General features: G+C 44.8%; 1 protein-coding gene across 2 annotated transcripts in view; it reads left to right on the forward strand.

Moving 5' to 3' along the window:
- Window positions 1–14,313, forward strand: part of LOC110537064 (aryl hydrocarbon receptor) — a 35,073-nt gene extending 20,760 nt beyond the window's left edge. Inside the window, exons 5-11 of one of the 2 annotated variants that reach the window (XM_021622788.2) lie at window positions 1,094–1,214; window positions 10,317–10,456; window positions 10,634–10,836; window positions 11,023–11,132; window positions 11,286–11,427; window positions 11,554–13,578; window positions 13,724–14,313. In XM_021622788.2, coding sequence (XP_021478463.1) covers window positions 1,094–1,214; window positions 10,317–10,456; window positions 10,634–10,836; window positions 11,023–11,132; window positions 11,286–11,427; window positions 11,554–13,543 — 2,706 coding nt within the window. In that variant the 3' untranslated portion in view covers window positions 13,544–13,578; window positions 13,724–14,313. Of the gene's footprint in view, window positions 1–1,093; window positions 1,215–6,563; window positions 6,677–10,316; window positions 10,457–10,633; window positions 10,837–11,022; window positions 11,133–11,285; window positions 11,428–11,553; window positions 13,579–13,723 lie in introns of those variants that run through there. The other variant, XM_021622789.2, reaches the window with a different exon arrangement.
- Window positions 14,314–15,943: the final 1,630 nt, after the last annotated feature.

Here is a 15,943-nt window from a genome sequence, read left to right on the forward strand (position 1 = left end):
TTTGGCAAACTCTAAGAGGGCTGTCATGTGCCTTTTATTGAGGAGTGGCTTCTGTCTGGCCATTCTACCATAAAGGCCTGATTGGTGGAGTGCTGCAGAAATGGTTGTCCTTCTGGAAGGTTCTTGCATCTCCACAGAGGAACTCTGGAGCTCTGTCAGAGTGACCATCAGGTTTTTGGTCACCTCCCTGACCAAGGCCCTTCTCCCCCGATTGCTCAGTTTGGCCCGGCGGTCAGCTCTAGGAAGAGTCTTGGTGGTCCCAAACTTCTTCCATTTAAGAATAATGTAGGCCACTGTGATCTTGGGGACCTTTAATGCTGAAAAAATGTTTTGGTACCGTTCCATAGATCTGTGCCTCGACACAAACTCTGACCTGATGGCTTGGATTTTACATCTGTGGGACCTTATATAGACAGGTGTGTGCCTTTCCAAATCATATCCAATCAAATTAATTGATCTACACGTGGACTCCAATCAAGTTGTCGAAACATCTCAAGGATGATCAATGGAAACAGGATGCACCTGAGCTCAATTTCAAGTGTCATAGCAAAGGGTCTGAATTCTTATGTACCTAAGGTATTTCTGTTTTTTATTATTTTTATAAAAACCTGTTTTCGCTTTGTCCTTATGGGTATTGTGTGTAGATTGATGAAGAAAAATAGATTTAATCCATTTTAGAATGAGCTTGTAACGTATCAAATATGGTTAAAGTCAAGGGGTCTGAATACTTTCCGAATGCACTGTAGGATTATTGATTATAGGATTTTGACAACTCAGGCTGCTTTCTATCTCATTATTTAGGACTAACTGTACTTTGAGGATTCTGAATATCACTCTGGGTATTAATGTGTTTAGTAATGTACACAGTACCAGTCAAAAGTTTGGACACACCTACTCATTCAAGGGTTTTTCTTTATTTTTACTATTTTCTACATTGTAGAAATTGGTTACGACATGATTTCATAATTGTTATTTCATAGTGTTGATGTCTTCACTATTATTCTACAATGTAGAAAATAGTAAAAATAAAGAAAAACCCTTGAATCAGTAGGTGTGTCCATATGTTTGACTGGTACTGTGTATTTCTGTCCAGTCTGATGTGGTGCACCAGAGTGTGTATGAGCTGATACACATGGATGACAGAGCCATGTTCAGGTGTCAGCTTCACTTCGCCCTCAAGCCCAACCAGACCGATTCTGAGGCCGGACCAGATGGTATGTTCAGTATATTTATTTATTTTAATGAGCCTTTATTTAACTTCAAGTCAGTTAAGAACAAATTATTATTTACAATAACAGCCTAGCAAAATGCCTCCTGCAGGGACGTGGGCTAAAAAAAAAAATATATATATATATATATACAGTGGGGAGAACAAGTATTTGATACACTGCCGATTTTGCAGGTTTTCCTACTTACAAAGCATGTAGAGGTCTGTAATTTTTATCATAGGTACACTTCAACTGTGAGAGACGGAATCTAAAACAAAAATCCAGAAAATCACATTGTATGACTTAAGTAATTAATTTGCATTTTATTGCATGACATAAGTATTTGATACATCAGAAAAGCAGAACTTTAATATTTGGTACAGAAACCTTTGTTTGCAATTACAGAGATCATACATTTCCTGTAGTTCTTGACCAGGTTTGCACACACTGCAGCAGGGATTTTGGCCCAATCCTCCATCTAGATCCTTCAGGTTTCGGGACTTTCAGCAATACGGACTTTAAGCTCCCTCCAAAGATTTTCTATTGGGTTCAGGTCTGGAGACTGGCTAGGCCACTCCAGGACCTTGAGATGCTTCTTACGGAGCCACTCCTTAGTTGCCCTGGCTGTGTGTTTTGGGTCGTTGTCATGCTGGAAGACCCAGCCATGACCCATCTTCAATGCTCTTACTGAGGGAAGGAGGTTGTTGGCCAAGATCTTGCGATACATGGCCCCATCCATCCTCCCCTCAATACGGTGCAGTCGTCCTGTCCCCTTTGCAGAAAAGCCTCCCCAAAGAATGATGTTTCCACCTCCATGCTTCACGGTTGGGATGGTGTTCTTGGGGTTGTACTCATCCTTCCTCTTCCTCCAAACACGGCGAGTGGAGTTTAGACCAAAAAGCTCAATTTTTGTCTCATCAGACCATATGACCTCCCATTCCTCCTCTGGATCATCCAGAGGGTCATTGCAAACATCAGACGGGCCTGGACATGCGCTGGCTTGAGCAGGGCGACCTTGTGTGCGCTGCAGAATTTTAATCCATGACGGCGTAGTGTGTTACTAATGGTTTTCTTTGAGGCTGTGGTCCCAGCTCTCTTTAGGTCATTGACCAGGTCCTGCCGTGTAGTTCTGGGCTGATCCCTCACCTTCCTCATGATCATTGATGCCCCACGAGGTGAGATCTTGCATGGAGCCCCAGACCGAGGGTGATTGACTGTCATCTTGAACTTCTTCCATTTTCGAATAATTGCGCCAACAGTTGTTGCCTTCTCACCAAGCTGCTTGTCTATTGTCCTGTAGCCCATCCCAGCCTTGTGCAGGTCTACAATTGTATATCTGATGTCCTTACACCCTCTCTGGTCTTGGCCAATATGGAGTGGTTGGAGTCTGTTTGATTGAGTGTGTGGACAGGTGTCTTTTATACAGGTAACGAGTTCAAACAGGTGCAGTTAATAAAGGTAATGAGTGGAGAACAGGTGGGCTTCTTAAAGAAAAACTAACAGGTCTGTGAGAGCCGGAATTCTTACTGGTTGGTAGGTGATCAAATCCTTATGTCATGCAATAAAATGCAAATGAATTACTTAAAAATCATACAATGTGATTTTCTGCATTTTTTTGTTCTCCCCACTGTATATACACATACAGTTGAAGTCGGAAGTTTACATACACCTTGGCCAAGTTAATTTAAACTCCGTTTTTCACAATCCCTGACATTTTCCTCCTCATGATGCCATCTATTTTGTGAAGTGCACCAGTCCCTCCTGCAGCAAAGCACCCCCACAACATGATGCTGCCACCCCCGTGCTTCACAGTTGGGATGGTGTTCTTAGGCTTGTCATTATGGCCAAAAAGTTCTATTTTTGTTTCATCAGACCAGAGGACATTTCTCCAAAAAGTATGATCTTTGTCCCCATGTGCAGTTGCAAACCGTAGTCTGGCTTTTTTATGGCGCTTTTGGAGCAGTGAATTCTTCCTTGCTGAGCGGCCTTTCAGGTTATGTCGATATAGGACTCGTTTTACTGAGGATGTAGATACTTTTGTACCGGTTTCCTCCAGGATCTTCACAAAGTCCGTTGCTCTTGTTCTGGGATTGATTTGCACTTTTCGCACAAAAGTACATTCATCTCTAGGAGACAGAATGTGTCTCCTTCCTGAGCGGTATATCGGCTGCATGGTCCCATGGTGTTTATACTTGCGTACTATTGTTTGTACATATGAACATGGTACCTTCAGGCGTTTGGAAAATGCTCCCAAGGATAAACCAGACTCTTGGAGTTCTACAAATTTTTTTCTGAGGTCTTGGCTGATTTCTTTTGATTTTCCCATGATGTCAAGCAAAGAGGCACTGAGTTTGAAAGGTAGGCCTTGAAATACATCCACAGTTACACCTCCAATTGACTCAAATGATGTCAATTAGCCTATGAGAAGCTTCTAAAGCCATTACATAATTTTCTGGAATTTTCCAAGCTGTTTAACCTTTCTAGCGCAGGCGGAACCCCTCGACAACATTCCGCTGAAAAGGCAGCGCGCAAAATTCAAAAATATTTTTTAGAAGTATGTAACTTTCACACATTAACAAGTCCAATACAGCAAATGAAAGATCAACATCTTGTTAATCTACCCATCATGTCCGATTTCAAAAATGCTTTACAGCTAAAGCACAACATATGATTATGTTAGGTCATAGCCAAGTCGAAAAAACACACAGCCATTTTTCCAGTCAAAGATTGGAGTCACAAAAAGCAGAAATATAGATCAAATGAATCACTAACCTTTGATGATCTTCATCAGATGACACTCATAGGACATTTTAGGACATTTTAGGACATTTTGTTTCCAAAACATCCAGTGATTTTGCAGAAATACTCATAATAAACATTGATAAAAGATGCAAGTGTTATTCACAGAATTAAAGATAGACTTCTCCTTAATGCAACCGCTGTGTCAGATTTCAAAAGACCTTTACGGAAAAAGCATAATCTGAGAACGGCGCTCAGAACCCAAAACAGCCAGAGGAATATCCGCCATTTTGGAATCAACAAAGTTAGAAACAACACCATAAATATAGCCACTTGTTGTTAGCGTGTTCAGCCCAGAAATCCATCTTCATGAGGCGCAGGCACTTCATCCAGACAAAAACTCGAAAAGTTCCGTTGCAGTCCTTTAGAATCATGTCAAACGATGTATGGAATCATTCTTTAGGATGTTTTTAACATAAAACATCAATAATGTTCCAACCGGAGAATTCCTTTGTCTTCAGAAAAGCACTGGAACGAGAGGTAATGCGTCATGAGACCAAGGCTCTCTGCCAGACCACTGACTCAAATAGGTCTCATGAGCCCCTCCTTTATAGTAGAATCCTCAAACCAGTTTCTAAAGATGGTTAACATCTAGTGGATGCCGTAGGAAGTGCAACCTTATCCATATCTCAATGTGTATTCGGTAGGCCAAACTTTGAAAAACTACAAACCTCAGATGTCCCCTTCCTGGTTGGATTTTTCTCAGGTTTTCATCCTGCCATATGAGTTCTGTTATAATCACAGACATCATTCAAACAGTTTTAGAAACTTCAGAGTGTTTTCTATCCAATACTAATAATAATATGCATATATTAGCATCTGGGACAGAGTAGGAGGCAGTTCACTCTGGGCACGCTATTCATCCAAGAGTGAAAATGCTGCTCCCTATCCCAAAAAGGTTAAAGGCACAGTCAACTTAGTGTATGTAAACTTCTGACACACTGGAATTATGGTATAGTGAATTATAAGTGAAATAATCTGTCTGTAAACAATTGTTGGAAAAATTACTTGTCATGCACAAAGTAGATGTCCTAATCGACTTGACAAAACTGTAGTTTGTTAACAAGAAATTTGCGGAGTGGTTGAAAAATGAGTTTTAATGACTCCAACCTAAGTGTATGTAAACTTCTGACTTCAACTGTATATATAAACTCAGCACCAAAAGCAACTTCCTCATACTGTCAACTGTTTTTTTTCCAGCAAACTTAACATGTGTAAATATGTGTATGAATATAACAAGATTCAATAACTGAGACATGAACTGAACAAGTTCCACAGACATGTGACTAACAGAAATTGAATAATGTGTCCCTGAACAAAGGAGGGATCAAAATAAAAAGTAACAGTCAGTATCTGGTGTGGCCACCAGCTGCATTAAGTACTGCAATGCATCTCCTCCTCATGGACTGCACCAGATTTGCCAGTTCTTGCTGTGAGATGTTACCCCACTCTTCCACCAAGGCACCTGCAAGTTTCCGGACATTTCTGGGGGGAATGGCCCTAGCCCTCACCCTCCGATTCAAAAGGTCCCAGACGTGCTCAATGGGATTGAGATCCTGGCTCATCGCTGGCCATGGCAGAACACTGACATTCCTGTCTTGCAGGAAATCACGCACACAACGTGCAGTATGGCTGGTGGCATTTTCATGCTGGAAGGTAATGTCAGGATGAGCCTGCAGGAAGGGTACCACATGAGGGAGGTGGATGTCTTCCCTGTAACTCACAGAGTTGAGATAGCCTGCAATGACAACAAGCTCAGTCTGATGATGCTGTGACACACCACCCCAGACCAGAGTACAGGCCTCAATGTAACGCTCACCCCTTTGACGATAAACGCAAATCCGACCATCACCCCTGGTGAGACAAAACCGCGACTCAGTCAGTGAAGAGCACTTTTTTCCAGTCCCGTCTGGTCCAGCGAGGGTGGGTTTGTTCCCATAGGCCACGTTGTTGCCGGTGATGTCTGGTGAGGACCTGCCTTACAACAGGCCTACAAGCCCTCAGTCCAGCCTCTCTCGGCCTATTGCGTACAGTCTGAGCACTGATGGAGGGAATGTGCGTTCCTTGTTTAACTCAGGCAGTTGTTGTTGCCATCCTGTACCTATCCCACAGGTGTGATGATCGGATGTACCGATCCTGTGCAGGTGTTGTTACACGTGGTCTGTCACTGCGAGGATGATCAGCTGTCCGTCCTGTCTCCCTGTAGCTCTGTCTTAGGCGTCTCACAGTATGGACATTGCAATTTATTGCCCTGGCCACATCTGCAGTCCTCATGCCTCCTTGCAGCATGCCTAAGGCATGTTCACACAGATGCAGGGACCCTGGGCATCTTTCTTTTGGTGTTTTTCAGAGTCAGTAGAAAGGCCTCTTTAGTGTCTTAAGTTTTCATAACTTTGACCTTAATAGTCTATCGTCTGTACGCTGTTAGTGTCTTAACGACCGTTCCACAGGTCGCATGTTCATTAATTGTTTATGGTTCATTGAACAAGCATGGGAAACAGAGTCTAAACCCTTTACAATGAAGATCTGTAAAGTTATTTGGATTTTTATGAATTATCTTTGAAAGACAGGGTTCTGAAAAGGGGACTTTTCTTTTTTTGCTGAGTTTATATATAGATAAAGGACCAATCACACATCACGGAAAGAGAGACAGCACAACACTACATAAGGTGAGACCTAAGACAACAACATAGCAAGGCAGCAACACATGACAACACAGCATGGTAGCAACACAAAGTCACAACAACATGGTAGCAACACAACATGGTAGCAGCACAAAACATGGTACAAACGTTATTGAGCACAAAGGGCAAGAAGGTAAAGACAACAATACATCACGCAAATCAACCACAACTGTCCAGTCGCTGCAGCTAACTGAAAAGATGAGCGACCTAGGGATGTGTGTGCTTTGGGGACCTTTAACAGAATGTGACTGGCAGAACGAGTGTTGTATGTGGAGGATGACGGCTGCAGTAGATATCTCAGATAGGGAAGAGGGAGGCCTAAGAGGGTTTTATAAATATGCATCAACCAGTGGGTCTTGCGATGGGTATACAGAGATGACCAGTTTACAGAGGAGTATAGAGTGCAGTGATGTGTCCTATAAGGAGCATTGATGGCAAGTCTGATGGCTAAATGGTAAAGAACATCTAGCTGCTCGAGAGCACCCTTACCTGTCGATCTAATAATTATGTCTCCGTAATCTAGCAAGGGTAGGATGGTCATCTGTCATCTGAATCAGGGTTAGTTTGGCAGCTGGGGTGAAAGAGGAGTGATTACGATAGAGGAAACCAAGTCTAGATTTAACTTTAGCCTGCAGCTTTGATATGTTCTGAGACAGTGTACCATCTAGCCATACTCCCAAGTACTTGTATGAGGTGACTACCTCAATCTCTAAACCATCAGAGGTTGTAATCACACCTGTGGGGAGAGGTGCATTCTTCTTACCAAACCACATGACCTTTGTTTTGGAGGTGTTCAGAACAAGGTTAAGGGTAGAGAAAGCTTGTTGGGCACTAAGAAAGCTTTGTTGTAGAGCATTTAACACAAAATCCGGGGAGGGGCCAGCTGAGTATAGGACTGTATTGTCTGCATATAAATGGATGAGCTTCATACTGCCCGAGTTATGTTTTTTATTTAGGTATTAACCCCCCCCCACCCCCCCCCACCCCCCCCCCCCACCTTTGGAGGACAAATATCTTTTGTTTTTTAACAGCTTTTCTGCTACATATACATACATTTTACGTTTACATTTTATATAAAGCAATCACATAACAATAATATATTACCAAACATAAGCTATTTAATCCCACCCGTTAGCCACTCTCAGCCCATCACATCTATCACCACAGACCACCTTCGTTTGGTTTCCATGTGCCATGTATTTTTCAATTGTGTTGTGATGTTTTACATACATTTGAACCTTTCTAATTGTATAGTATCCACAGATTGTGAGATAAAGATTAAAATCTTTCCTACAAGTATTATATTATTTATTGACTGACAATGGCTTTCCAAATCGCTCAACATTTCTATTTGTAAGGTTAATTTTAAGTGTATGTTGTGATTTTTTTTTTAACCATTCCTGAACCTGAGCTATGTTGTTGATGTAAATGGAGAAGAGCGTGGGGCCTAGGATCGAGCCTTGGGGTACTCCCTTGGTGACAGGCAGTGGCTGAGACAGCAGATATTCTGACTTCATACACTGCACTCTTTTGAGAGAGGTAGTTAGCAAACCAGGCCAAAGACCCCTTAGACACTAATACTCCTTAGCCAGCCCATAAGAATGGAATGGTCTACCGTATCAAAAGCTTTGGCCAAGTCAATAAAAATAGCAGCACAACATTGAATCAAGGGCAACGGGCAAATAGCAAATATTCTGTGTAGCCATTTGATTCGCTGTTCAGGAGTCTTATGGCTTGGGGGTAGATGCTGTTTAGAAGTCTCTTGGACCTAGACTTGGTGCTTTGGTACTGCTTGCCATGCGGTAGCAGAGAGAACAGTCAATTACTAGGGTGGCTGGAGTCTTTGACCATTTTTAGGGCCTTCTTCTGACATCACTTGGTACAGAGGTCCTGGATGGCAGGAAGCTTGGCCCTGGTGATGTACTGGGCTGTACGCACCACCCTCTGTAGTGCCTTGCGGTCGGAGGCCGAGCAGTTGCCATGCCAGGCAGTGATGCATCCCATCAGGATGCTCTAGATGGTGCAGCTGTAAAACCTTATGAGGATCTGAGGACCCATGCCAATCTTTTCAGTCTCCTGAGGGGGGATAAGTTTTGTCGTGCCCTCTTCACGATCGTCTTGGTGTGCTTGGACCGTGTTAGTTTGTTGGTGATGTGGACGCCAAGGAACTTGAAGCTCTCAACCTGCTCCACTACAGCCCTGTCAATGAGAATGAGGGCGTGCTTGGTCCTCCTTTTCCTGTAGTCCACAATCATCTCCTTTGTCTTGATCACATTGAGGGAGAGGTTTTTGTCCTGGCACCACACGGTCAGGTCTTTGACCTCCCTATAGGCTGTCTCATCGTTGTCGGTGATCAGGCCTACCACTGTTGTGTCATCAGCAAACTTAATGATGATGTTGGAGTTGTGCCTGACCGTGCAGTCATGAGTGAACAGGGAGTACAGGAGAGGACTGAGCACGCACCCCTGAGGGGCTCCTGTGTTGAGCATCAGCATGGCTGATGTGTTGTTACCTACCCTTACCAGCTGGGGGCGGCCTGTCAGGAAGTCCAGGATCCAGCTGTAGAAGGAGGTGTTTAGTCCCAGGGTCCTTAGCTTAGTGCTGAGCTTTGAGGGCACTATGGGGTTGAACACTGAGCTGTATTTAATGAATAGCATTTTAACATAGATGTACCTTTTTTTCCAAGTGGGAAATGGCAGTGTGGGGTGCAATAGAGATTGCATCATCTGTGGATCTGTTGGTGCGGTATGCAAATTGGAGTGGGTCTAGAGTTTCTGGGATAACACATCCATAACCTGAGCGTTAACCAGATTGCATACCAGAGAGAATACTATAGACCTCAAGAAAGCCAGTCAGTTGATTATTGACAAGTTTTTCCAACACTTTTCCAACATAAACATGGCAAAATAGAAATAGGCCTATAACTGTTAGGATCAGCTTGATCTCCCCCTTTAAATAAAGGACAACCGTGGCTGCCTTCCAAGCAATGGGAACCTCCCCAGAAAGGAGAGATCGGCTTGACGATGATAGGGGCAGCAACCTTAAAGAAGAAAGGGTCTAACCATCTGACCCAGATGTTTTTTGGGGGTCAAGTTTCAGGATCTCCTTTAGCACCTCGGACTCAGTGACCGCCTGCAGGGAGACACTTTGTTGCGAGGCAGAGGAAAAAGAGGGAGAAACGTCAGGGCTAGTCACATTAGAAGGGGTGGGAGATGAGGGAATGTTGGACGGGCAAGGAGGCATGGCTGAGTCAAATAGGAATCCTGACTTAATGAAGTGGTGATTAAAGAGCTCAGCCATGTGCTGCTTGTCAGTAACAACCACAGCAACATTACGGTACATGGGCAGCTGTAGGGGGGTTTATCCCCCAGGTCTTTAACTGTTTTCCAGAACTTCTTGGGGTCAGACCCACAGAGAGAGAACTGCTCCTTAAAGTAACTAACTTTGGCCTTCCTGCTAGCCTGAGTACACTTATTTCTCATTTGCCTGGACGAGAGCCAGTCAACCTGAGTATGCATATGCCAAGCTTAATATGCTGTTTCTTTTAGTGATTGGTCATTTATTGATTAAACAGTCCAAAGATCTCAAACATGTATCTGATGGTAATGTCCTCTGTCCTATGCAGCCATCGAGTCTAGCAGCAGGCCCCACAGTGAGTCTATGAGCTACCCGCCCCATCACATCCCTGAAGAGAACAGGTCCTTCCTAGAGAGAAGCTTCTGCTGTCGCTTCCGCTGTCTCCTAGACAACTCCTCCGGCTTCCTGGTAGGACAGCATGAAAATAAATAGATATGACCAATATATGAAATATAATCCATAGATCCATATATTACATAAATACACTATCAATTTAATCCATAAATGACATGGACATTATCCATAATCTACTCTCCCAAAATCTATTCAAATTATTCATTGTATACAACACTCTCCCTCCTCTAGGCGTTGAACTTCCAGGGACGTCTGAAGTATGTTCGAGGCCAGGGAAGGCTGGGGGATGACGGGGCCTCGGTCCCCGCTCAGCTGGCCCTGTTTACCATTGCCACACCCATGCAGACCCCAGCTGTCATGGAGATCAGGACCAAGACACTCATTTTCCAGACCAAACACAGACTCGACTTCGCCCCCATAGGCATAGATACTAGGTACCATTACGACAGGGAAACTCTGAATGTACTCCTTCATCACATCTCATAGCACCACTGGGAACACAATACCCTCCCAGGGTCTTTATAAACAGGGAATTTGAGAGGACAAATGTTTGTTCCCTGAGAGATATTTTTGGTGTGTGTGTGTGTGTGTCTGTGTGTGTGTCTGTTCCCCCCCTTCAGAGGTAGAGTGGTGCTGGGTTACTCTGAGACAGAGTTGGTCACTCCAGGCTCAGGTTACCAGTTCATCCATGCTGCTGACATGATGTACTGCGCAGACAACCACATCAAAAGTGAGTTACACTATAGTTACTCATTACACACACATCTGAGTCTTATCTTATTAAAGGTTCGATCTGGTATTTCGCAAGCGAACATTGACTATGATGTAGACTCTGACTCCCTCTCTCTCTCTTGCTCTCTCTCTCTCCTCTATCTCTCTGTAGTGATAAAGACAGGAGAGACTGGTTTCACCATCTTCAGGCTGCTGACTAAGGCAGGTGTGTGGGTGTGGGTTCAGGCCAACGCCAGGGTCGTCTTCAAGGCAGGGAGACCCGACTTCATCATCGCTCGACAGAAAGCCCTAACGTGAGTCCACTGTTGATATTACGATTTACTCTCCCCAACAGTTATAGTTGTATCATTCCATGGTATTTATATACGCTTACATACGGTATGTTTTAGTGACCTTTGACCTTTGTCACCTTTCTACAGAAACGAAGAGGGTGAGGAGCACCTGCGTCAGCGGAGAATGCAGCTTCCCTTCAACTTTGCCACTGGGGAGGCTCTGCTGTATGAGTCCTGTCCCTCTCTGAATACTGCCATTATGCCTACAGGACCACCCATCCCCCCTGGCCTCACTCCCCCAGGCTCCTGCCCTGAGGACAAGCCCCTGGACCCTGCGTCTCTCCTGGGGTCCCTGCTTAGTCAGGACCGCTCTGTTTATACTCAGCCCCAGGACGCTAACCCTAACCTGGACCTCCAGGTCTTTTCCCCCAACCTAGACACAGCCTTCCCCCAGGACCAGGACCCAGGCCTGGAGAGAGCCTTCCTGGACAGCCACGCTCTGCTGAGTGTCCCTGGGGAGCTCCAGGGGCCCCAGAGGCCCAACAGGGGAGACCCCACAGCGCAGGCCATGATGGACTCTCTGGGGGAGATCCTGGAGGAGATGGGGGCGGGGGGCTTGGAGGGGCTGGAGGTGGAGGAGACAGAGCTGAGGGAGTGGGAGAGCACTCTCCTCAGGATCAACATGGAACAGCAGGATGTGACGGGGGAGCTGTATGATATCTTAGCCAATGATGTGTTCTCCTATGTGGAGGAGGCTCTGATGAGAGAGTGTGATGATGGATGTGTGATGGGCAGCTTGGGACAGGGCACTGAGCCAATCAACAGACTTTCTGCTCACATCACTGCCAATCAAAACATACTACGTGGGTTCCCTCACTCCCAGAGTTCCATATTGCCAGGCAACCAGGGGTTCAATGGCGGGAACGGCTCCCACAGTGAGAACCAATGGCAGTTGTCTGGTCCACACATGACCTTTAACCTCAACAGCTTTGGAGAGCAGAGGTTGCTAGGAAATGGAGTTGTTGGTGGTGTGGAGCAAGGACTGGGGTGTAGTCCTGGGACTGTGAGACAGCCACGGAGGACTGTAAACACAAACACACTACCCAGAGCTGCTCAGACCGTTGCAAGGCAATGGATTCAAGGAAGCTGTGCGGATCTCCATGGCAACCAAATGGTCCCACAACCTTCTCATACTATCAACCAACCAGAGTCCTGGATACCCTCCATCCAAAATATAAATGATAATAACCACACCTCTCTCTCTGTCCCTCTCCCAAAATTTAACAACTATCTCCCAGAGGCCTTTGACCAAACCATGCAGCCCAGCCGGGAGTTATACCACTCTGAGACTGGAGATGCAAACAGGCAGTTCTCAGGGCAGCCCTATCCAGGTCTGTCATATCAGGACCCAAGGCAGTCTTGGCAACAGCCACGTCAACACACACAATGGCAACCACGGCGGATACCACAGGGTTTTCCTGCAAAGCCAGTAAACAGACATCGTCACACACACCCCAAACACAGCACACACATACCGTCCAATAACGCACCCAGAACTCAAACACTCACACACACCACACACACACCCTCAGGCAGCTGTATGTTTGACAAGACAACTCCAAATGTCTCCAATCCCTCCAGCCCCCTTACAACTGCCCCAAGCAGATCACACGGTCTCATACCTGCCCCCACTTACTACAATGAACCCAGACCCACTCCCACTCTTTCCAATGACTGTAAAACCAGCTCCTCAACCCAGGCCCCCAAAGTCTTTATGACTTACCCTCAAGCATCCATAATCTCAAGATCTACCAAATCTTATCCGCAAGACTCCATTCCTAACCTAACCTACCCCCCAGCCTCCATCCCCACCCCCATCCCCGCCCTATCCAGAGGGGCTCAGATGGATAATTACACAGGAGCTATCCCTGCCTGGTCTGGGGCTCCATACCTGGGCATGAAGCAGCTCCCAGGCCCCTTTCCCAGCCCCAAGCAGGTTCCCCAGAGCACCAGGGGAAATGGCAGCTGTAGTGATCCCAGTGAAGGAAGCTTGATGCTGGGTCAGAGGGGGTTGGAAGAAAGCCTCCTTCCTGGAGGTCCAACGCCAGGATTTCCTCCTGAGAGAACGGATCTGTAGAGTCATCTTTATTCTACTGGAATGGACAAACACAGGTGAGACAGTGCCGAACTTCATCTCACTACTGTTTTAACAATATTCTGGGGGCCTCCCATCCTCACAAGTTTAGATACTGGAATGTGACCTAAAATGACCCTCCAATGTGATCGGTCTTTAACTCATCTGTCTCATCTTCCATAGGTCCCTACCGGTCCTAATGGTGATGCGGATCCTTTTCTCTTCACTGGCAACATCTTCTAGATTCTCTAGGACTAAGAGGAACCTACAAGTAACCATCTCCACAATGGAACCACAACATCTTTTGGAATCTAGGACCTACCTTGGAACCACCGACATCTTCTGGAAGAATACAACTGTACAAAAACCAGCACCTCTATCGAAGACTGTTCCTTGGAGCTGGATAATATTCTATATTATATTTAATTTCCTTGTCTGGTTGAAGGGTGCTGCTTTCCAGCCATGGACAGCCACCGGTTTAATGTTCAGACTAGGGCTGTTACGGTGACCGTATTACTGCCACACCGGCAGTCACTAGTCATGACCGCAGTCAATTTCCATGTGACCGTTTAGTCACGCTAACTAGGCTTATCCCAGCTCTGATTCTGCTGATGGTCATAACTGCTTGGCACTCAGCACTTTATTGTCCCTCTAATCAATCTGGCATCAATGCAAATGTAATTGAAAATCAAATCAAACACTTCATGAGAGCCCATGAGCTATGGAATTGCATGAGAAAACAGGGTGATGGCCTCTATTAAAAAGAGGAGGATCCCATCAGCTTTCTATTTTTCAACTTTCCTAATAGTAAGCACATTGCTTCGCTTTACAACAGGAGTATAGCCTACCTGGCTGGCATGAAAATGAACCACGTAAAATCGTCTTCCATTCGCTATTTAAGTGCGTAGATGACATGTATTTGTTTCCCCTGCCCCTGTTCCGAAACAGGTGCATGATCATGGTCCATTCTAAATCCAAACTAATTTCACACATATATTATTTAGTATATGTAAAGACAATATCAAATTAAGAATAGTCTGAATATTAGCCTTTCACTTGTGAATGATGTATTATCACTTGTGAATGATGTATTATCACTTGTGAATGATGTATTATCACTTGTGAAGTAAGGCAAGAAACAGCGCATTCCTTTTTTGTTGTTGACTTTTTCAAATCATAGTCAAACACCTCATGTAGCCTAGCCCATAGGTGTATATATGTTGAAAGGGTTTGTATCACAACTAAAGTTGCCAAATAACTTCTTAAAATGAAGAACATTAATCCACTTTACAACTGGTGTAGAGCATACATAGAATACATAGGCGGCACATGAGTTTCAAGTTTGGGGAAGATAATTCCCCATAAAATGCACTTTTATAATAAAGCATTACATGCTGTTGAGAAGCCTTTGTTGAGAAGCCTTTGTTGAGAAGCCTTTGTTGAGAAGCCTTTGTTGAGAAGCCTTTTTTGAGAAGCCTTTGTTGAGAAGCATTTGAAGTCACTTTTTAGAATGGTGTTTTCCTGTCAATTGATTGCATTTTGGAACATTCATGCTTATAGTGTACTGCCGTGTGTGCATTGCTGTGCTTATAATGTGAAGAAATAGCTTAATAGTTTATCAACATTTTAAGCTAAACTTTCTGATCTGTTGCATCAGCCTCATTGCTTTTAAAATGTTTTTATTAATTTGGGATCTAGCGCATCCCACAACTGTTCCAGACTATGTTTTGAATATTTCTTTCTCACACAGAATAGAATAGGTCTACGTCTGTACTATGGGGGATAGTAGATTGACATAGGCTAGTGCTTTTGCTGTTGGTTAGGACGACTCCTCTTGTTTGCTGATGAAAAGTCAATGTGGACAGTTCTTCTAACATCTTCAAAATGGGCCTGGGAATTTGATGAGAAGGAAGAACTCAGTTGCGTCCTCAATATGTCTTCACTTGTAGCCTACTTCAGAGCTGAGATGCCTGTGAGAAGGACCCAATCACTGTGACGGGCATTGCCTAATAAGAATTGATATATCTGAGAGAGCCATGTGATTGAGAGATGCTTTGGAGAGCGGCGATTGGCAGGCGGGAGAAGGGAATTATAATGATTCTATTCAGCCCAAGGGCAAAAGGCATGAATATTGTTAGGGGGCATTACGGCCACCCAAAAGAGGGTGCCGCCGGGAAATCTAGGCCTGGTGAGAATATTATCAAGTGCTTGTCAAATTGTGAATGAAGGGGTCCTCCCGTGTGGTCTAAGACACTGCATTGCAGTGCTAGCTGTGCCACTAGAGATTCCGGGTTCGAGTCCAGGCTCTGTCGCAGCCGTCTGCGATCGGGAGACCCATGGAGAGGCGCACAATTGGCCCGGGTTAGAGGAGGGTATGGCCGGCAGGGATGTCCTTGTCCCATC

This window comes from Oncorhynchus mykiss, chromosome 12, assembly GCF_013265735.2.
Source record: "Oncorhynchus mykiss isolate Arlee chromosome 12, USDA_OmykA_1.1, whole genome shotgun sequence".
NCBI classification, from domain to species: domain Eukaryota; kingdom Metazoa; phylum Chordata; class Actinopteri; order Salmoniformes; family Salmonidae; genus Oncorhynchus; species Oncorhynchus mykiss.